The sequence below is a fragment of the Natator depressus genome, chromosome 9 (assembly GCF_965152275.1).
Source record: "Natator depressus isolate rNatDep1 chromosome 9, rNatDep2.hap1, whole genome shotgun sequence".
In the NCBI taxonomy this organism is placed as follows: Eukaryota; Metazoa; Chordata; order Testudines; family Cheloniidae; genus Natator; species Natator depressus.
In genome coordinates this window covers 80147160-80170385 of record NC_134242.1, presented here as the reverse complement: position 1 = coordinate 80170385, position 23226 = coordinate 80147160, and the positions used below count along the sequence as shown (strand labels likewise).

Genomic DNA, 23226 nt, shown 5'->3' with positions numbered 1-23226 from the left:
ACTGCACCTCGGTCCTCTCGATCTGCTCTGTTGGCCACCCTTCCTCCTGAGCTGAGTTTTCTCAATTTAATCAGAAATCAAACCTTAAATGTTTCCTGTTGTGTGGCCACATTTCAAACGCACAATGTTCAAGTAGATTTATAATTCATTGAGGTGGGTTTTCCTCTTCTCTAGTTTAAACTGTATTTCTAGCTCCTCTTTGCTGAGGGTGTAATTGGTGGTGTGGGAGCTGACCTGAATAACTAAAGACTTCCCTGCTGCTGCACTGCGAAGAGCAATCAAAAGCAGTTGCACTTACTGTAAATTTCAAATTGATATGAGTGATGTAAATTTCATCTTCCTTTCCAGTGCTGCATTTAGGCCTTAAGCAATAGAGAGGCCAATAATTTGTAGACAGGGTGGGCCACTGACCCCAATCATTCCCCACTCAGTGAAAGAGACTGTATCTTTATTTTATGTCAAGAGTCATTGTATGTACTAAGAGTGTTGCTGTGGGGTCACACGCTCCTCCTGCCACCTGAGAAACCCGCACATGCTGCCTGCTAAGTTTGAGGAGGTGGTAATGGAGAGTTTCCCTTGTAGAGCAGAATGTTCCAGTGACCTCTGCTTTGCTCTAGTTTCAAGGACCTGTGACTGAAATGATCCTCAAACACTTGCCCCACTTGTGACTGAACTGAGATCTAAACTCTGTACACACTAGGCACTGTTGTTGATTGATTTTACTCATTAATCACGTAGGATTGATCCAGCAAAGCACTTAAGCACATGCTTGAGTCTAGGTTTGAACAGGTGATCTAGATATATATTCATTATATATTTATACTTATTTTCTTTCCGAAAAAGAAACTTGCACAAGCGCACAGAGAGAGAGGGAGAGAGGAAAAATCAAAAACATTTTGGGCCGCATTCCATTCAAGGTTTTCAAAACACTTTCCGAACATTGAGGCCCTGCAAGCCACCTCTGAAGTAGATAAATATTATTATCCCCAGTCTACATCTGGGGAAACAGAGCTGGAGAGACTTGCCCAAAGTCACACAAAAAACACATGACAGTCACACAGCCATGAATAGAACCCAGGAGCGCTGATTATCAGGCTCCCACCCTGATGTCTAGAGCACACTCCCTCGTGTTTCTCTGGAACATGTTGGTTTGGAAAGGCAGGGCTGGTAACTGGAATATAAATTCATCAATTTTCTTATACTGTATAGCCAAAGATTTAAAAAGTTGTAGGGAGTTTTAACCCTCCAAGGACCATCCTGTGCTAAAATCACAAACAACTTTTTGGTTTTTTTTGCCTTTTAAGACAACTTTTAGACTAATTTTCTCTCTCTTAATTCTCTAATAAGGAGAATGACTCTCTCTCTCCCCAACTCCACCCCATAACAGCTCTGCTTTCCGCCTTTGATTGACTCAGCCAACTTTTTGGAAATTGAGTTTTTTCTTGTTTCCTTTTTTTTGCTAAGCAGAGTTCAAAAGCAATGTGCTCAACACTGATCCGCTTAATTGTTCCCAGAACGTGCAATTTTAGCTCTCTAGTTTTTCAAGGATTGGCACTGCCCGCTAGCCTGCTTTTCTAAAGGAAAAGGCACAAGTTAATCTACCTGCAGGGTTGGCTAGGGGCATGGGGGGCAACGTGCAAACAACATGCTGCTGCCCCCACCTCCCTGCTGTTAGACTTGGAGAGACACTGCTTCAATAAAAAGCGGGAGGAATGCTTAGGATATTTTGGCAAAACTCAAGCAGTCCCCAGTTCCCTCTTCCTAAAATTGCTTTGGCTACTTCCAATGAAATGTGCTCCCAGGAGAGCACAGAGGACTAAGTGGAGGGCTAGAGCAGGAAGCTGGCAGTTTGTGGGGATCACATAATATTAGTGAGAAAATTACTCATAATTTGCTAATAATGAGTGGAAGTTTGCCTATCGTCTTTTTTTTTTCTCCTTTTTTGATTCACTTTCTCACATTGCAATAAATAAGTCAGTAGGTGTCCAGCCCCCCTCCCCATGTCTGGCACTAGAAATTCCCCATTTGAGGGAAAAGATGGGCAGACTTCTAATGTGCCAATTATTTTACTTACGTTACTATTCTAAAGCAAGCATCCCTTCTACCATGGCCCACACCCAATTAAGCAATACAGAGAATACGGAGGAGGAAAGGGATGCAACCCAATCCACATGCTCTGGGCTTGAACAGGATTTCATCAGAAACAATGGGGCCCCTCTATTTTTGTAGTTTGTGTTTCTAGTTTGCTTAGCTGGCCCAGATGATGGAAAACAATCACTTCTGTTTCAGCTTTGCCGGGACAGCTGCTCCTCCAAAGTGATAGCAAAGAGATGGCTTTTTTGGAAATCCAGATGCTAAGGTGAGGGATGTATTAGTCACACAGATGAAGAGATGGATGGATGGATAGATATTGTTTCATTTTAGAGGCTCCTGCTTTCACATGTTTGTCTTGGTTCTCCTAATTCAGTCTTCATTTGGGATGTAGTAATAATATCAAGGAAGTGTGTGTTTTCCAGGGGCCCCTTACAGCAGTACTACAATGTCAAAACTTAGAGTGACTTCAGTGGGAGATCCACACCCACGCACCTATGACCTGATTCAGAGCTAACTAAAGTCAGTGGGAGTCTTTCCATTGACTAAATGGAGCTTTGGATGAGGCCTATCACACTGGACTTCTCTCCCCCCCGTGGTCTGATACAACTTGAATTGGCTGATCTTCACGGCCTGATGAAGACTCGTCTCTTTCCCTAGGCTTTTGCCTACGGGGCTTGTGGTTAGGATGGGGTCCTGTCTTTTTACTTGGAGGAATGTCATTTATTTTATGCAAATACCTGGCCTGGGAGGATATTATACACCGTGGTCCAACCCAGCCTGAGTTCATTGGCCTTTATGCAGGTGCTTAAGTTTATAAGTATACGGCATAGAAGTGATGAGTGGGACAGGGAACCAATTCATGCATGAACGAGAATGCTAGGCACCGTCGCCATGCTGCACCTGCCTAGTGCCGGGAGCAAAGTCTAACACAGCAGTGCATAGCTGAACACTTCTTTAGCACAACAAGGATCACGCGTGAGCCAATGTCTGTGCACGTGTGCACTCTTCACCCTCCCATCCCGGCCTCATTTCACCCTGGGGAGTGGGTACGTAAGGAGCCTGAGAATTACTACTACTGAGTGTTGAGGGGCTATTTCAAGTGCCTCACCTTGCTCTCTGACACAGCCTCCAATCTGCCTTCCCTGCTAGGCACCACACCAAGGCTGGCGGGATCAAGGACTGTACAATAAAGCTAATTCCAATTGAACGGCGCCACGCTGAGCGAATGCAATATCTGCTAGGAAACACTAGAGGGCGTTTAGGAAAGGAGTCAGATGAGAGTGGGATAGGGGAGAGGCAAGATAATGGCAAGTTATTTCTCCCATTTTGTGAGTTAACCTAATGTTTCCAGTACAATCTGCCCTCAAAATATGATGGTAAGAGGCTTCTGCATGTGGCATAAAGGGCTCAGCAAAAAGCCTGATAAATCCAGATTATTTGTGCGAGCATGAGAATGAAATGCAGCCGGCTTGACCATAAATCGATCTCCCCTCCCTCCACTTTGCTTTGTAGTCTAGCCTAGAATACCTTTCTCCCCCCCCCCTCCATTTTTCATTCTTGGCTGGCTCGGAGTTGCAGCCGCCAGCTGTTTGCTAGGATCACCCTTTTCCCTTGCTCCCTCCCCTCCAAATTCTTCAGGACATTATTCTCTTGAAGCTTTGGCTCGCAATAAGAATTTAATCAAACAAAACAAAATCACAGCAACCCGCCGTTTCTTGGACAGTATTTGATGTGTAAATATGTAAAGAAGGAACACTCTGGAAATGCGATCAGCTACCTCCTGGAGACTCAAGAGTCCTACCCTGAGCCAATGAGACCCGGCAAGGGGTGTGTGTGCTCCTGGGAGATTAAATTCCATCTGCCTCCAGGGGTGGTGGGAAAATGGGTGGCTAGTGGCATAGGCTAAGGAGGGAGTCACTTCTTAAAGGGGCATTTCTTGAATGGTAGTGGGATCCTATTGGTCATTCATCAGCAGGCCAGTCAACAATTGCTTGTTTTCGGGTGTGGAGTTTTTGCATTCAGTCAGCCTGGTTCCCATCAACGTGTGTCATGGGTAGTTAGACGTAGTGGGAATTACGATGCACAATCTGCTTTTGCCAGCTTGTGGTGAGCTGATGCCTGACCTGTAGCTCTGCTTCTCTCTTGCCAGTTGTGGATTCTATGGCCACGTTAGACTCGGGGGGAAATGGCTGGTGATGTTGTACTTGATATGGTTGTGCTCCTCTCTCTGTGTGCACTTTATGCCCTAGCTATTCTGATTGCTGCAATATAAGTGTATAGACCTCACCTCCAAAGACAGCCTGTAGGAAAAGGTAGGCATTCTTCCCACTGAGATGGTACAAAATCAGTGTCCCAGCATGATGCTGCATTGCTGAAGATGCCATCTCTCAGAGGGGATGTAAAACTGAGGCCCTGATCATTGTGTTCACTACAAATCCAGAGAGATTTCTGATGAAGAGTGTGTTAATCCCTGTGTTCAAATTCCAGCTCCAGTAATGACATTCTGCCTGCAATTCCAATTGGAGAAGTAAATCTCCATTCCCTAAACATTGCTATTTCCAGCTCAGAGGCAGCTGTGAGTCCATCCTGGGCCAGGGGATCCATTTCCTGTATAAAGTGCCATAGAGTTTTTTGGCATCCTACTGGATGGAAGGCCCAACATATAAATATCTACTTAAACTCTCAGCAATTTATCCTATTTGGAAGGTAGTGAACTTATAATTTGATGCTGATGCTAATGATTAGCACTAAGGAGTCAGGTGATTTATTTAGGAGTTTAAAATACTGCTTAGTAAAGATTCAAGCTAACAAAACCCCCGTGTTTAATTTTTTTGGAGAATGAGTTGCAAATGCCCAGGTCTGACAATGGAATGGACCCTACATTCTAACTGAAAATGAGAGTCAGGTCAGTTAATTCAAGATCAAAATGTTCTTTTTTGATCTACATGTACCCATGTAAGGTTGGCCAAAATAATCTGCCCCCTTAATTCAATACTTTAGTTAAAGTGTGCTGTGTAAGTGCATGAGGCCACGAATCCTAGACCGTGGGGACCAGCAAAGGCAGGGATGATTTGATGGGAGTTTTGTGTAAGTCATATCCATGGCAAGGCTAGTTTCCTCACTACTTGCAGCTGCCATATTAAAAACAATTGTGCTCTTTGCCAGATACTTTTCTGTGAACATTCTTCATCTGTGGGATGATCTTTTGTTACCAAAAAAGAAACACCTGCTGTTTTCCCCCCTTGCTTGTACATGAAACATCAGTCTGCACTTTACCAATCCGCAATATTCCTGGAGCTTTTGGACTTGCTGTATCATGATTAATGGCATTTTTTCACTGCAATAATTATTCCTGATTAATGCCTTCTGTTGTGTTGATCTCTGACAAAGGCTAAAAATGCACATAAGGCTCTGTGTGTGTGTGTGTGTGTATACAGTGTACTTGTGCATAACACACAAAGATGAAAATATGTGTAAAACAGCTAATAGCCATAGATGGCTGTATCCTGCAATAACATCTTTTGCTGGCTACCCATGAGCAGTCGTGCACACAGACTTTTGTTTGTATAAATGTTGGGGGAATGACTGTTCTTCATCTGAACACCCTTTTCCGCATGCAAGCAAGGAGACAGGCAGCGGTAACAGTATTCATTATTCATTGTTCTTGATGCAATCTTTTCCAGTTTAAGATGTATCATCCAGCCAGACAGGAGAACCCATACCATGTGACCAAGATGACCAGTCAGACATGAAGAGTAACCAATGTAGCACACACTCAGAATGAATACTGCAAGAATAACTGCTAAGCTGAAAATTATCCAGTCACACTACTCTACCAACAAACAGCAACTGGGATCAGCTCACAAACGATGTGCTCCAAATAACCATTCAGTAGAGGAAGATAAAGATCACAGAAATCAGACTGGAAAAGACCTACCAAGACATCTACTTCATCCCTTTGCTAGTGCAGGATTGTTCTCTACCATATATATTTTAGTGAAGGATTGGAATAGAGTAGGCTACATATTTTTGGGGACCAAGACTTATGGTGAAATTGTGGCCCCACTGAATACAATGGGAGTTTTGCCATTGATATCAGTGGGGGTCAGGATTTTATCCTTAGTGTCTCTTTATTCCTTTCCCTACTTATCAGGCAATACTCCTGTGTGAAAGGTGAAATAAGAAATGCACAATGGCTGGAAGTTGTGGGGCGTAGCAGCGCACATGCCACACAATAGTGGAATATTTTTTGGCGTAGAGAGAATAAAGGGAAGGGGGAAAAGCATTCACTATTGAAAAGAAAATAAACCAGCCTCAGTAACTTTTTCTTTGTTACAGCCTGACTGAAACTCAGGAAGCACAAAAGAAAGCCGAGCTAACTTTCACTAAACTCCTATTCTCCTTCATGATTCAGTCTCTCTCTTCCACCAAGCTAAATGGCATAGAAATGAGGTGGCAAGGCAGTGGATGCACAGTGGGATAACATGGCCCCTTTTTTCCACCTCCCAAGAGATGGAGATTAATAAATGTGATTCATGTATCTATCTCTCCATCTGTCTCAAAACCCCTGTCAATGCAAATAGCTTGCTTCCGCTTTCCCGGGACTCTCTTGAAAATGAATCTGTCTCTCAAATGTTCCTGCTAGATAAAGGACAATAAAGAAAATACAGACTTGTGAAGTATTTCTAGAGAAGGACGATTAATAGACATCTGAGACAGAGGAGCTCAGCTAGTTCCTCTGCTCCTACCAATGTGGCCCTTTTCTGCTCCTTACAGGCTGTTCTCCACTGCTTTGTCCAGGCTAGTCTGCAATATCCCAAGGGATGGAGCTTCTGGTACTTCTCTTGGGAAACTAGTCCCCAGGCTAACAGAGTTCACTTTTTAGGAATTTCCTTCCCCCCAATATTAAGCCTACATTTTCCTTTGTTCACTTTCAAACTATTGCTTTTCTCTACACAGTGCCACAGTAGTGATCACAGAGAGAGAGAAAAGATCCTGCACTCTCTGTGCCTTAGATGTAATGGTTCATTGGCAACTAATCGGCTTTATGTGACCCAGGCTTCACTTGACACATCTTACTTGTCACCTCGCTATTCTGGCATGTGTGTTAATTGCATTAAGCATAGATAGCCATGGAGTGTCATGGAGCATGTCTTGAGTGTGTCCAGTACAGGGTGACCATCTATGGCCAGACACTCTGCAATGTGAATTCTCTGTAGGGTGAAGATCCACAACCAAAGACCGTGATATATGGTGACCATCCATTATCTGACATTCTGTAATGTGTGTTACATAGCAGCCTGTGATGGTGATGCAAGATACATTTTAATACAAGATGACCAGGCACTGTGTATTATTTGTTACATATACGTTTTTCTAGAGCGACCAGAGCAATCTGGAATGTCAGACCCCGTTCTAAAAGTGCACCCCACTGTCTTAGGGCAATGTGGACTGGAACCTATTGGCATTCCCTTTTAGATTGAATTGGTTCTTGAATGAACTGCCGCTGTCCATGCATGCACTGATCAGTACCTCATAAAACTACGGAGTTTATGTGGGATGTGTTCTCCACTCCCACATACTTCAAGGTAATCCCTGGGAAAACCCTTCAGGAGCACAAAATCATCTTTAGTGGGGGCTCACAGGCCTGGAATTCATTGTTGCTTTTGCAACAGGGCAACCCTCAACTTCCCACTTCTGAGGAAGTCTCGTCAGCCCTTATCCAGCGGTACTACCTTGCCCCAGTCTGAACTCTGAAAACCCTGGGCAGCCTATGTTGGTGCTCTCTGAGTCTGACATCATATCAATTAAACAGAGAAATGTCAAAGGCTGCTCAATGTTCCCACTTGGCCTGGCGAGCAAAATGGCATCGTGAGTGAAATGAGAGAGAGCAACAGAATTATTTGGAAACATCAGGTGCTTACCTGTCACTACCAGCTGGATGGTGAGGTTCTCATGTAGGCCATGTTTAGTGTTGCTCAGGACTATGGTGTAGTTCCCAGCATGCTCTGGTCTCAAATCCCTTATGCCCAGCTTGTACTTCATTGGATCTGGTACATAGCAAGTGTGGTTCTCCTTGATTGGCTTGCCATCTTTATACCTGTTTTGAAGAGCGAGGGAAGTTCAAACGAAGACTGTCAGCACTGCATGCAGGCCAGCCCTAGTACACAGCAGAGGGGCTGGCCATTATCCAAATTCAGATTTAACTAGGTACATTGTTATTGCTGTCCTATGGGAATATCTGTAGGGAATCCCACTCTGCCATCAGTGCTTGCACTGAAAAAAACAACAACCGTACATGCACTCCCCTTACCCATCCTCGCCAAATTGATGGGAATACATTGGCTTCTTTGTTTTCCATATTTTAGCCAGCAACAGTGAAAGGAGATGATCAGAAGGTTGCCCATTCAAGGACTCTCTGTGATGAAAGTAACTGGCCTCTGTATTGAGAGCACCACTTGAACACACAAATCCTGGGCCACATACTCAAAAGTGTGTGTCCAACATTGCACAAGCAAGTTTCTAGGTGCTTTAAACTGAGATGGACACATGCCAACAACATCTGCATGTGGAAATTGGGTAGACAACTAACCCTCTGATGAGCATAACAAATATGCAGTGCAAGTGTTGCAATATGCACAGCAAATTGTGGATTTGCAAAAGCTTGGGCCACCAGTTTTGGAGTAAGCGAATTAAGGGAACAGATTATAATTAACTGTTGTTATTATTATTACTCATTATTGCAATGAGTGTGCATGGCCCTTTACAGCACTGGAAACATCCAAAGTCTGTGCCACAGGAGCTTACAATCAATTTAAAGGTGACTGAGGCCACTTTGAAAATTTGGCTGTGTACATGCAGGGGACGTGTTTTTATTCTGTTTGGACAAATATTCTGAACATCTCTGTTTCCTCCCAGGGAGCATTTGTTATTTTGAACCTTCATCAACAAAGAGTGGGGTAGAAGAATCTGAATAAGGTTCCTCTAGTTCATAGATAAAACCACCTGCAAGTAGCAGGTGATGTTGTTTGGATGCTTTTGGACTTCAAATATTTGATGGGCAAAACACTACAACCCACAGGTCAGGCTGATGAACTTCTCAGGGACTCCAGCTGGAGAAATGTGACTGTGTTCAGTCTGAGAGTTTTGAAAGTCTCCTGGACAGTAATTTAAACAACTGCACTAAAGAGGACTCCAACATCAACATCTCACTGCTGCAGCACAGAACACACAGGCCAGACAATGTTGGTGGTCTCAGACTAGTCCCAAATATGGCAATTTCCTTTCTCAACCTCTGCATGAAGTATGATCATTGCTGTAGAAAGAAAAGGGGAAAGTCCCCACTTCATCCCATAAAATATCCCCAGCTCTTTAAAAAACACCCCCAGCAACAGCTGGCTAATTTCTCTTATGATTTGAATTGAACCTCATGGAATTTCATACAATTTTACTATTTAAAAACAAAACCAAACCCCAAACAGTACCTACTCCCCCTTCTGTCTGCCAATCCTGCCACTGAGTCACTTGGACTCATCACTTCTTGTTGGCTAACGGAAAATGCATTGTGGAGGTGCCAACTCACCACAGCATCATGGCAAGGTACGCTGAGTGTGGCAGAGGGCTTTCACAGATCTGAGCATGCTTTTGAGCAGTTGTCTGGTTTCTAGGCAATGGAATAGGGGATAGAATGCTGGTGGTCTTGGCCAACATTTCCCCTCGCCATAAAAAGAGGCAGAGAGGAAGGGGAGAGAGAGGGGAGAAAGAAGTCAAAGGGGAGATGGTGGAAGTTAGTGCCCCCTATGGTTGTTGAAGTCCTGCATCTTGTATTAAATAGTGATGTGTTAGTGCCTTTGATTGGCCCATAGGATTTTGGCATGATTCCCCTTTGTTTGCTCTGTGTGTGTGTGTGTGTGTGTGTAGGGGTGTGATGGATACCACACTCTTGGCATTGGTGGATTGAGGAGAGACAGGGTGGAGTTCTGTGGATCCATCAAATGATATTGCTTGAGTCACTTAACTGAATACATAGGGGGAACAAAGGCCATAATTAAGTTCATCTATTGCATCACTGGCCATAAAGGACTTTCCTTCATTGACAGAGGAAGGTCTAATAGGTCTTTTGCCTTTCCAGCATCTATGATTTCATGAAGCAGTCTAGAAACATTTGAGCTCTATTCTATTTTGGGATGATTCTGCGGATAGATCAGTATTTCCTGCATGCCCCTTGCTTCATTATTTATTTATTTATTACTGCCTAAAAAACAGGATCCTCAGAGATCATCTGGTCCTGACTCCCCACCTGCAGCCAAAGTCCTAACCCTCTGCAGCTGGCAGCTGCAGAAAGTATTCCCACATGGATTAGGACTTCAGATGGGGAAGCAGTGGCAGGAGCAGATAGATCCACTTTCAGGAGAATGTCCTTAGTCATAAATGAGCTGAAGAGGCAGACGTTGTCATGCAGAGAATGTTTCTCACAGCGTTCCGGGAGGCACTGGCTCCTTTTAAGATCAGCTCTGCTAATGGTAACACTGACAACGCTCTCTTGTACTTTTCCCTCTTTGGTTTTCAGTGTGTTATGGGCACATGACTTAGCAGATCCTCGCATTTCTGCTATGGGGTAGGGATGTATCGTTATCCCCAGGCTGTCAGTGCAGAAACTGAGGGGTGAAGTGACTTGCCCAAGCTCATATCACACAATGAGTCTGTGGCAGTGCTGACAACAGAACCCAGATTTCATTGTTTCCTAGACCAGCAATTTAGTCACAAGGCCACCCCTCTACGTTGTCTGCCATGTCTGAAGAAAGTGGCAGGTATATCTTTTCTTATCCCTTTCAGAAGATCACATTTTCCTGATCCTGCACAAGAGGCTGATGATGCTCACCAGGTAACACTGGGGCGGGGAAAGGCATCCACCTTCACAGCTAGTTTCAGTAACTTGTGTCCTGCTACCCCCTCATAGTAGGGTCCTTTCTTATAGGAAACTCTCAGGAAAGCTTTGTCTGAAACAAATATTTTAAAAAAAGTCACACAATGGAAGATTCTTGTCAGGCTATAAATACCCACAGCCCTAAATACAATATGCTCTGGAATGGGTTTCAGCATGATAGATCAGGAGAAGCTACAGGCAATCAAATGGAATGACAAGCTGCCAGTAAGCTTCAGCCGTAGCTGTATCTGTTCTGTACACATGTACCAGAACTAGAGACAGGCTCTCGCTGCACATTTTGGTTCTAGTGGCAGTGGTGGCCATTTAAAAATCAACCACTGCCAACAGCTGCTACACAGTGGTATCTGATGATAACCCACGTTATCCATGGAACAGGAAATATTTGCAGTAACTGGGGTGTCCCTTGGCAAAAGTTGATGTTTTCACCTCAAAGGGCCAGATTTTCAAGGGCAGAGCACCCACAATGGGGGCCAGACTTTCAGAGGTGCTCAGCACCCAATTTGCTGAGCTCTTTTGAAAATCTGGTCCCAGCTGGGGAAGCTGGACCCTTTTGAAAATTCTGGCCTACCCATACACAAAGCCCATGTGACCCCTGTGATACAAGTGACTCATGACTCAATAGGTGAATTCCAGTACATCCCATTTTCAGAAGTTTACTACCTTTTCAAAAACATTTAAGAGGATAAAAACAGCTAAACCCGAACAAATTAATGTGCCTCTACTGTCCTGTATCCTGTCGCTAACAAAGACCAGTACTGTGTGTTTAAGCAGAAGATATAACCTTCCCATAACACTATAATATATTTTGTTGAAAACATTTTTTCCTGACCCCATCTGATGATCAGTTTATATCATGGTGGGCAACTTGCAGCCTGTCAGGCTAATCTGCTGGCGGGCCGCCAGACAGTTAGTTTACATTTGCACGGCTGCTTCCTACAGCTTCTATTGGCTGGGAACAGTGAACCGCGGCCACTGGGAGTTGCGGGCAGCCATGCAAATGTAAACAAACTGTCTGGTGGCCTGCCAGCGGATTACTCTGGTGGGCAACGTGCGGAACCCCGGGCTGCAGGTTGCCCACCACTGGTTTATGTCCTAAAGCATGAGGATTGATAGGCCACTCTTGTGACTGTATCCTAGCTGGTGTCATTGCTAATGGACACCTACATAATAAATATGTCCATCTCCTTAACAGTCCTGCTTCCCAGACACTATTCTGATTTAGATACGGAACTTACTGTATACTGTGATTGTAACATTGGCCTTCAGTCCCATTACATTGGTCTCCAGTCCTGTTACGTTGACTACTCTGCATACGTACAAGCCACTGTCTTCCATGGTAATGTTCTGGATGGTCAGATTACTGAAGCCTTTATACACTGACTGACTTTTGTTCAAAATTGGTATAGGCTTATGATCCTGGGTGACAGAAGAAAGAGAAAAAGAAAAGGGTCAACTTTTTGCTTATTCTGTTTCAACTACCCTTCAATTAAGAGATATAAACTCCAAAGACCTAGGCTGAAACATTTACACTTTCCCCCCAGAGAGTAGGTTACTAATAATACACAAGAAGTCACAGCAGACAGACCTTTTCAGGGAGCTTTTAATGTCCATAGACCTACAAATTAATGAAATCAAGTAGCTCTTCACTAGTACCACGCAAGTGGGTAAATTAGTGGACGTACCACAAGAACAGAACCAATCAGGGGCTAATATCCTGACCCTGTTGAAATCAATGGCAAAACTCCCATTGACTTCTGTGGGGCCAGGATTTCATCCGTGTTATTTTGGGACTCCCATCTGTAGTGTACATTTAATTCTTGGTCAGTATCAGTCTGTCTGGGGAAGAAAAAATAATACCTTAAATAGTAAAAGATCTATTTAGTAACAACATCCCAATGGAAAAGCCCTTTAGAACATGATACAGAAGTGTAAATTTCAATAGAAATTTTGACCCTATAATATTTAATAGGATCTGTACACCTCCTACATAGAACTCGAGCAGATGGTTCAAAGAAAGACGATAGAAAGAAGATCAACTTCTATTTCATTCTACAGATTTCAAAGAGAAAATTCTGTAGAACCACACTGGTTTCATCCTGATAAAAGTCTACAGGTATTTCCCACCCAGGCTGTAGTTTTTGTTATTTTTCTTTTCTTGTCTTTTTTTTTAAAAAATTCTTTCATGAGCTTTGCCAAGAACCTTTTGAGGGGTCCCAAGTCATTAGATAACATGGAACATCCTTGTTTTCTGTGCAAGGCTGTAGAAGCCCAGAAATCATCAAATTTAGGGGTTTACACAGGACAGAAATGGAATATTTTTTAAATTGTATTGAATTGGGACACTGATCTTTGGGCTCTTTCTCCACAAGGAGAACTTTTAGAATTGCTGCTTCTTAGAAATATGTATTTACCCTAATTTTAAAAGCTGTTAGTTTTAGGGCTCAATCCACATGCTGCTGCCAGTGACTTAAATGAGAATGCAGGGTGCTCAGCAGCTAACAAGAGGAGAGGTTTAATTAGGGATGAATGAACCAACCCTGAACAAGACTTGATACTATGTGGGCTCCACCCCTGTGATTCCCAAGGGGGTGTTGAAGGGGCTTAGCACCTTGCAGGAAGTGCTCAGCATGCTGTGCGGGGTCAAACCCCAAATGACCCCCCTGCCCTACACTCCATTAGCAGAGCCTGAATCCTCACTTAGAACTTGAACCAAATTTTTAGTGAGGCTTGAGAAAGGCCGTTTTGTTTTTGATTAATTTTTACACAGTGAACAAATGCCTAGATTTATGGATAGCTGGATGGTCAGACAGATAGTCTGCCACATCTGCGGCTGCTCGATTCCCCATTGTCAGCGAGGATCATACGGCGGGATGAAGTGATGTGGGAAAGGCTATTCTTTCCCTGCAGAACCAAAAATGCCTGGTGATGCTGCAAAAATCCAGTTAGGAGATTTGCAGCCCAATTTTGCCAGAGCGAAAGGCTCAGAGAGTTACCATAAGCATCCTGAGTTTTCAGCTCATCCAACCTGAAAAGACAGTCATGTGGGCCTCTCCCATTGTTTGTCTTAAGAACGACAAATGAAAGCAAAATTAGGACTTACTAAACCATAAGAACAGAACTTTCATTTCCATACAGTCGACTACCCTGATGCAACCAGAGACAGCCTTAAATTGTCAGCTACTCACTCTCCCCCCAGGGCACTGCCATTCAAATTCAATCCGTCCATTGAAAAAGGTCTCTGCGCTGCATTCCAGGCTGAGGGTATCTCCAACCAGCAGCTTTCTGAGGTTTGCTTTCAGAGCCAGGTTCTGTATTCTGCCCTCTGAAATGAAAGGAACAAAGGTAAGACTTCCCCCAATCTACTTCAGCTGAATTTAAGAGGAGACCCAAATTTCAAATCCTTCCTCAAGATCTTGCTCCTCCTATGAGGACGGCAGGACATTAGCCTGCTAATGACCTCCGTGGGAGCTGCTGGGCACTCAGGCACTTTTGAAAATGAGATCACTGACGTAGGGACCTTAATCTCATTGGTCTATTGTCTGGGTTATGCAGGAGGCCGGACAGGATGATCGGAGTATGTGCCCTTCTGGACGTAAAATCTTCTTTACTCCTGCATTCGGGGCTCCAGCCCTCGATCACTGGCCACATAATCACACTGATATCGTCCTCGTCCGTCCTTTCTTAGTCCCTGCCTAGGCTGCAATTTTCAAAAATGACTAGTACTGTTGAGCGCCTCAGTTTGGGGATACTAGAAAGGGGCCTGATTTCCACAAAGTGCTGAGCACCGGCCCTCTGAAAACCAGCTGCCCTTCACACCGGGCACTCCTAAGCCCCTACTCAATTGTTAAAATCTTGGTCTGACGTTAGCTTGTTAAACACCTTGGGGTAGGGATCATGTCCTTTTATTGACGGTGTGAAGTATCTAGCACACTCTTGAGATCAGTAAGATAGTAAGGCTACTACCTAGTTCTTACATGGCACTTTGCAAAGGTGGTCAGTACCATTATCATCCCCATTTTATAGTTGGGGAAACTGAGGTACAGAGATGGCAAGTGACTTGCGCACGGTCACACACTAGCAGAGCAGGGAATAGAACTCCTGAGTCCAGTCTAGTGCACCATCTGCTAGGTCAGGGTGCTTCCCTACTATAGGGAATAGGGGTGGATCCTATATTGGCCCTTAAGAGGTGGGCCCGATGACCTTCTTTGATTTTGTGACATATGTAGGAAATAATTACTCTAAGCACTGAAAAAAGAGCTATCCAGAACCTCCATTTGGCTGCCATACAAATTTCCTTGCCTGTTATTTTAAGCTAAATGCTAGTTGTTGAGAAGGGTACCATGACCTAGTGGAAAGGAAGTCACAGCAAACCCTGCCTAGTAAAATTTAAAATTTATGAGGAGGTGAAGAAAATATACACAAAACAAGGAGCACATTATTCGAAATGGGCTCAAACAAAGCCTCAGTCCCAAACACCTCAGTGTTCAAAATCCAGAGTTGACTTCTGCAGCTGGAGCCCATCTCGAAACACAATGGAGAGGTTGTGGTAAAGTGCCAAGAGAAACCAAACAAAAACCGTGAGGTTTGCAAATGAGCATTTACATGAGATTTTATATCATGATCTTGTAAGTTCCACAAATACCAGAAATGGGCAGACAAGGCAACTGCTTGGATTTGCAAATCCCAAAGCAGTGGTTATTTGAATGTAGGTTCCACTTTATCCAAACCAACAAAACTTTGGTGGGATTTGAGGAAAATATTTCAGTTCTGTCCCATCTCTAAACTGGGCAATTTTTCAAAACCAGGGGTGGATCAGATCCAAGTTCTATTTGATCTGAACCACCAAAGCTCAAAGGGGAAGGTGGGTGTGCATAAAATGTTCCAGTTTTGACTCATCTCTAATACATACTAGCTATAAACCCCAAGAGTTATCTTGGAACTAGGCTAACCAAGGAATAATAACCACAAGGCTTAGCTAAGCACTAGAATTGTTTCTGTTCCATTGAGTAGCAGTTACTGCTCAGCACACAGGGGTCACTCACCCACTTTCTGTGGCATGTAGTAGGATGAGGACTCAATTCCGTTTACTTTGGTTGTACACTTGAGTATGCCTTTGAAGAAGTGGAAAGGAGGAGAGGGGATGACAAATCCTCTCTTGGGGTCCCACGCCATCCTCCAGTAGCTGAACTCTGAAGAAGAAGGAAGCTGAAAAAGAAGAGGCAGATGGAGACTGCTGAGATTTTCCCCTTGCTCACACAGCAGAGAGAGAAGTAGCCATACCTCCTCTTCTTTGGAGACAAGATACATACTTAATCCATTCAGAATCAACTGTGTAATCTCAAGAGGTACAAACAAGTAAGCCCCTAAGGCAGGAATGATAGCCTTGTGTTTAAGGAACAGAGCTGGGTTCTATTCTGGGCTCCTACAGACTTTGTGTGATCTTGGGCAAATAACAGGTTAATCTGTTAGAGCCTCACTTTCCCCATCTGTATAATGAGGATAATAATACCAACCTTGCAGAGAGACTTGGGGTTACATTTTCTAAAGTGACTCAGGCACTTTGGAGCTAACCATAAAAACCTGATGGGAAGTAGGCAGTTTTAGAGATGAGTATACTAGAGCCTAACTGGACCTATACCAACCGTTGGAGGTTGAATGTTATCAAAGATTTTGTTCCACTTAAATGAGACTGAGGACCGAGGGGATGAGATTGCCTACAATGGCATGTGGCCCACCTGTGTCTGCTAATAGCAAAAATCTGCAACGGCTGGAGATGGGGCACTAAATGGGGAGGGCTCTGTATTACTACAGAGAATTCTTTTCCAGGTGTCTGGCTGGTGGGTCTTGCCCACATGCTCAGCATTCAACTGATCGCCATATTTAGGGTTGGGAAGGATTTTCCCCCAGGTCAGATTGGCAGAGACCTGAGGGTTTTCACCTTCTTCTGCAGCATGGGACACAGGTCACTTGCTGGTTAAACTAGAGTAAATGGTGGATTCTCTGTAAGTTGAAGTCTTCAGATCATGATTTGAGGACTTCAATAACTCAGCCAGAGGTTAGGGGTCTGTGACAGGAGTGGGTGATTGAGGTTCTGTGGCTTGCAAGGTGCAGGAGGTCAGACTAGATGATCATGATGGTTCCTTCTGGCCTTAGAATTTAAGAAAATATTAATTAAAAATAAAGAAAATCTAATGAATACTGTACACAAATATGTACTAAAAAAGAAAAGGAGTACTTGTGCATCCAATGAAGTGAGCTGTAGCTCACGAAAGCTTATGCTCAAATAAATTTGTTAGTCTCTAAGGTGCCACAAGTCCTCCTTTTCTTTTTGCGAATACAGACTAACACGGCTGCTACTCTGAAACCTGAGTATATGTACTATATATGTAGATTTTGTATGCTGTACAGCATCCATTTGAGCCAGACTAGCCATTTTTAGGTGGGGGATGATTGGTATTTTATGGATAACATGCAGTACAGACTTCCCATTAACTAAAAAACCTTGTGATTTTTTAAAAATCGACCTTGAAAAATTCTGGATTTAAATTGTAGAAAAAAATTAGGTATGGAAAATCAAACACTAATAGTGAGGTGGGTGGGTGGGTGGAATGACTGCCACTCACTGAGGTTCACCCATCCCTGCCCATTTTACAGCTGGGCAAATGGAGGCACAGGATGGCTAAAGGAGTTATTCAATATCGCACAGTGAGTCTCTGCAGAATCGGGAACAGATACCAGGAGTCCAGACCCCTAATCTCCAGCTCTAGCCTCTGGACCACATATCAAATGCTAAATCCATCTCCACCTCTGAGAGCAGAGACTGTTTAGAAGTGGTGGCTGGAAAGGAAGTAACTCTAGATGACAATATAACACAGGCTTGGGATGACCACAGAGCACCTGCAGTTGCCACATAATAACTAACAATGTGCCTACCCCCCAGAGAAAAGAAAGGTGCTAGTGTTTATAATGTGCCTTTCAAAACTAAATCAAGAGGAGAGTTTCACCAAGGAAGTTTTGGATTTTCATGAGCCAGCACAACAAGTGGGAACATCACTCGTGACATAACTAGTCCTGCTATTGTTCTCATGACTGTGCTGCACTTAGTTTAATCTTCTGTACCTAACAAGGAATGATTTGGGGTGGTGTGAATGACAGGTGCAATTTAAACAGTGTTTGGGAGAAATGATCCTGCGTGGAATGAATTCCAGCTCCCAACTTTGGGAGCTGTTTCTCATAATATTGGAGGTAAAATTATGACACTGATTGGCCTGACATCACGTTAGTTCACTTACTTTTCATATTCACCATGAAGCGGAACAAAGTCAAATGAGTTGTTACTGCATGGTAGCAATTAGGAAGCGGAGGTGGGATAAGACAGGTCGTCCCTTGTAGAACAATAGAGCACTAGGAATTATGGATTTCAGATCTGGATCTGAACTTCCTTAAAGTGGTTTAAGATTTGCTGTATGGATTCAGGACTTTTATAGGGCTAGAACTAAGACCTGAAGTTTGGATTAGATCTTGACTTCCACAGAAGTCAGGGGTTCAGATCCAGTCTAGATATATAGAGATGGCTCGTTGCGCAGTGGCCTTCTCGGTATGCAGGTGCCCATCTGACAAATAGCACTCTCAAAACTAGCACTTAATCGATACCTTTCTTGGCAGTTACAACAAAGAGGCCAATGACTGGGATGGGCTATGGAGGCTGGAATTGCCCTCTGAGGGTTTCCTCCAAGTTCGTAATGAGGCACATGGGCAGAGCAGTATGTGGCAAAATAAAAAAGCCACTGCTTTTGCGGTACCTGTTCAGTGGATAAATAGATCGTTCAGAGCTGTCAACTCTTTCACGCAGCATTAAATACATGTTAGAAGCTTAAATTGCAAGTCCAGCCCTGGGATTCTTGTGACTCAGATGAGATGTGGTTAGCTAGGATCTGTTTAGTATTAGCAAACTGCACCCTTTCTCATAAATATTTAAAGGAGAGAGTGCAATCATTTTAAAGTATAATGGTAATTTAAGGAACTTAATTTATGATGGAAAAAGTACATTTGCTACAAGAATAATAAAGTGTAAGAAAGCTGAATTTCATGGTTTCAGGGTATGTATGCTTGATGGCTAGAAGAAGAGAAGAAAAAAATAGCCCCACTGAAGAGACGCCTTACAGCAGTGCACACATATTACATTTCTTCATAAAATATATATTTATCCAAAAAAGAAAAGAAAAAAAGGAGCTGACCCCATGTTAAGGTTCCATTCAGTATTTTTCCTCTGTATTGCCTATTGGAGATTAATTCTGGGAAAGGATGTTCTAAATTTGTCTGGTCACTTTATTCCCCCTGCCCTCCAAGCTTCCTCTTTACACAGGAAGCAGCCACTGTGGCTCCACACAGCAGCAGGAATTTCCGAGGCAAGGGAAAACAACGAGTGGGGTTTCCATATAAGGAAGTTTGGGATGGCATGAGAGGCTCCCTAGGTGTAAACACACCTATACAAGTGGGTGCATCCTCTCTGATGGTGATGTCTCCCTCACCCACAGCCACCTTCCTTTTGGGCTATAAATTCCACTCCCACACCCATCCGCCTGTTAAAGCAGAAAAATCCTTGGATCAGATTCCTTTACAGTTCACAGAGGAAATGTGCTGAGATTTCATTCATCTCCATTGCCAAATGGGTATCATCAGCTTATAGGGAAATGAAGGACATTTGCTTGTGTACCGAGAAATGGCTGGTGGAGAGACTGACTCAAAACCAGGTGGAGAAAGGATAATGCCTTGTAAACAGGGGGATAGCCCTTCAAACCCAAGGACTTCAGGGCTTGGTCCAAGCTTATAGGGCTATGTTCATCCTTGGGGTAAGTCCAGTGAAGTCAGCAGAGATACTCCAGGGATAAATTTGGCCCTCTAATGCTTTAATAAGAGGGGACTTTCTCAATGAGCCCTCTAAGGATGAGGGGAAGGTATGGGCGAGCACTGCTTATTCCAGTCAGGGGAAGGAGCGGGATTCTGAAAGTGGAGGAGGAGGAGATGCACTCAACCCCGTTTCTCCTCACTTTATCCCCTGCCCATTGTACATAAACAGCGACGTCAGTTGGAGTTTGGCCACTGGCTTCAATGGAAGCAGGGGCGGCATCTCAGGCAATCATTTCAGGTGCTGGTTGCTTCCTGGGAGGGGGAAACATACTGCAGTCAAGAGGAGGGGAGGGTGTTCAGCACCTCCCAGGAGGGGCTCACTGTGTCACAGGATTAGGCCCTACATTTATATGTTTGGCTTGTAAAAAAAAATGCAGTTAATGCAGCAAAAAGATTTTAGTTGCACTTTCCCTGGAGATCGGGCATTTGCACCACCAAACCCACCAGCCCAGTTGGTAGCTACTGGCCCCCTTGTCAGCACTTCCAGTAGAGAGGCAGAAGATTGCACTGGCAGGGAGAATTAGCTCCTTTCCTATGCCAAGAGGAAGACTCTCCAGAACAGGCTGAGGCAGATTGGCAAGGGCAGAGTGAAGGAAATGGCACTGCCACTTCTCATGCTGTGTCTCTTCAAGGGGTGGTAGGACAGTTTCCATCTTCAGTCCAACATGCAAATAGAAAGAAGCATGATCTAGTATTTAGAGCACAAGGTAGACAGCCAGGAGACCGGAGCTCAATTCCTGGCTCTGCCTCTCCATGGGCTTCAGCTAACTCTTACTGAAGTCAATGAAGACACCTTGATTGAGTTCAGTGGGCGAGAATCAGGCTCCATGGCTTTAATCCTTTCATCGCCCTCTCTAATAGGCAAAACTGGCTCTGGACTCCTTGGACCAAATGCAGTCCTGGCATAAGCAGGTACAAACTCTAGTGAGGGCAGGAGAAGCTGCGCCAATTTACACCTGAGTTTGGCACTTTGCTGCAAAATGTGAAATAGAACAGACAGGTGTAAGAGTGCTGAGCATGTACCAGGCTACAAAACTGGCTAGCTTTCCGTCTGAAAGACAGAGCCAAATTCTTCACAGAATATTTTATTTTCCAAAATAATTAGCATCTTGTCCTCTGGCTTTGCCAACATATTTAGAAACATCAAGAAATAAGTTGGGGGAAATAATTTGCATAAACTCAGTCTAACACTAACAAAGGCCACATGTGGGGGTCAGTAATAAAGCACTGTGAAGAATTAGAAGGATTAAGGTAGATTTTGGAGGCCTTTGCCATTCTTCTAGTCCAGGTGGGCAAACTTTTTGGCCTGAGGGCCACATCTGGGTATGGAAATTGTATGGCGGGCCATGAATGCTCACGGTTCCTGGCCAATGGGAGCTGCGGGGGTGGCGCTTGGAGCAACGGCAGTGTGTGGAGCCCCCTGGCTGCTCCTACACGTAGGAACCATAGGGGGACATGCTGCTGCTTCGGAGAGGCACACGGAACCACAGCACGTGCAGAGCGGGGCAAGCCTCTGACCCCGCTCCCTGTTGGGAGCTCGAGCGCCAGATTAAAACGTCTGAAGGGCCGGATGCGGCCCCCGGACCGTAGTTTGCCCATCCCTGTTCTAGTCCCACTTTGCTTTGCTCTAAAGCTCACCCATGTTCACAAGCTCTTTTTTATAGTTGTTTACCTGGCTTTGACTCTCCAGATCTCTAAGGGGTTGGGTTAATCTGAAATTTCCACTTACCTGTCGAAGCTTGGGTTTGATATCTGGTGAGGTGACGCGGCAGGGTATGACAACCACTTCAGTAGTATTCAATACATATATCACTTTGGGATATTCAGGGTGAATCTGAACAAATGGATTCTGGTTGTCTGCAGGAGACAGAACAGAACGGTATTGGTTTGCAAAATTGTCCCTTGGGTATGATTGGCATTGCAACCTTGTCATAGTAATCTTCTGTTTAGGTAGGATCTTATAATGCGCCCACACCGCTACATTCCCTCCTTAGGCACATGAGGAGTTACACCTGTTATGGTATTACTTATTCATGGAAAGCAGTGTAGTCTAGAGGTTACAGCCAAAGACTAAAAATCAGTGCTCCTTGCTTCTAATTCTGTCTCTTACAGACTCGATATGTGACCTTGAACATGTCACTGTACCTCAGTTTTCCAGATCTGCAAAATGAGGGCAAAAATACTGACCTAACTCACAGGAATACTGAGACACTTAATGTTTGAAAAGTGCTTTGAGATCCTTGGATGGAAGGTGTTTTCCTAGTCCAAAGTTCAAAGCTGTTTATATTATTATCATCGTAAACAGAAAGCTTTGCTGAGGATTGCACTCCTGTATTGACCTAACCATTTATTTGTATCACACTGCTTTTCAAATTCACTTTGTGAATGGAAAAGCCCTATCAGCTACAGCTCTGGAAGACTGTGGAATACTCCCCATAGGGAAGTGGTGGAAGCCCTGATGCCAGAGACATCTAAAACCAGACTAGAAGAATCTGTTTTGCACTGGGAAGGGGATAAATTAGTTGACCTCGCAGATCTGTAGGGCTTCCTTTATGTTTGCTATAATGTATCAGGCTGGAGCTGACTGAATAGTAAAAATAAAAATGAAATTTGTGACTGTTTTAGCAAATAAAATTGCTGAGTTTGGTGTGCTGTGGTTCATGGGGATTTACTATTCATTATTTGTGAGTATTCAGATAAGCATCAGGGAGTCATAAAAATGTTTGTGAATCCCTAAAATTTCCTGAATTTTATTACAAATGGTGATTCATCCAAAAATTTGTATTGAAATTAGGATATTGCTTATCCACTGTCTATTATTGTCCTGTTAAAAAGTTTCAGGAACCAATCAGGTAGGAGAAACTAAATCATCTGACTTATTTGCCAACCGCACTTTACATGAATTGTAAGCTGTTTGGGGCAGAGGGCTTTTTGTTATGTGTATGTACATTGCATAGCAACATGAGGCCCTATCCTTGGTTGGCACCTCTAAGTGCTACTTTCGCACAAAATAATAACTACCATGTACAATGAATAGTGAATAACTCAAGTGAAGGGTTTGAACAACCCACAGCCTGAAAGTTATTCTGCCATAGCATTCTGTGAACATTTATGGATAATGAATTTGCCCAGAGGAAATTAGGATCTGTCTTCAAATGAATGCTTAACTACCCTAAAATGGGGCTATGTTTGGGATGAATATTATCTGTAAGGACTATCTCACAGGTCACTTTAGTCTGGTGTCCTGCCTTTAGCAGTGGCCAAATACCTGATGA

The 23226-nt window shown here is 43.8% G+C and overlaps 1 protein-coding gene across 2 annotated transcripts in view; it reads right to left on the bottom strand.

The window, feature by feature from the left end:
* Positions 1-23226, bottom strand: part of LOC141993114 (vascular endothelial growth factor receptor kdr-like) — a 184970-nt gene that overhangs the window by 84807 nt on the left and 76937 nt on the right. For both annotated transcript variants that reach the window (XM_074962420.1, XM_074962421.1), the window contains exons 4-9: positions 21681-21808; positions 16084-16246; positions 14227-14363; positions 12277-12457; positions 10976-11093; positions 8019-8194 (exon numbers count right to left, since the gene is read on the bottom strand). In XM_074962420.1, coding sequence (XP_074818521.1) covers positions 8019-8194; positions 10976-11093; positions 12277-12457; positions 14227-14363; positions 16084-16246; positions 21681-21808 — 903 coding nt within the window. The remainder of the gene's footprint in view (positions 1-8018; positions 8195-10975; positions 11094-12276; positions 12458-14226; positions 14364-16083; positions 16247-21680; positions 21809-23226) is intronic.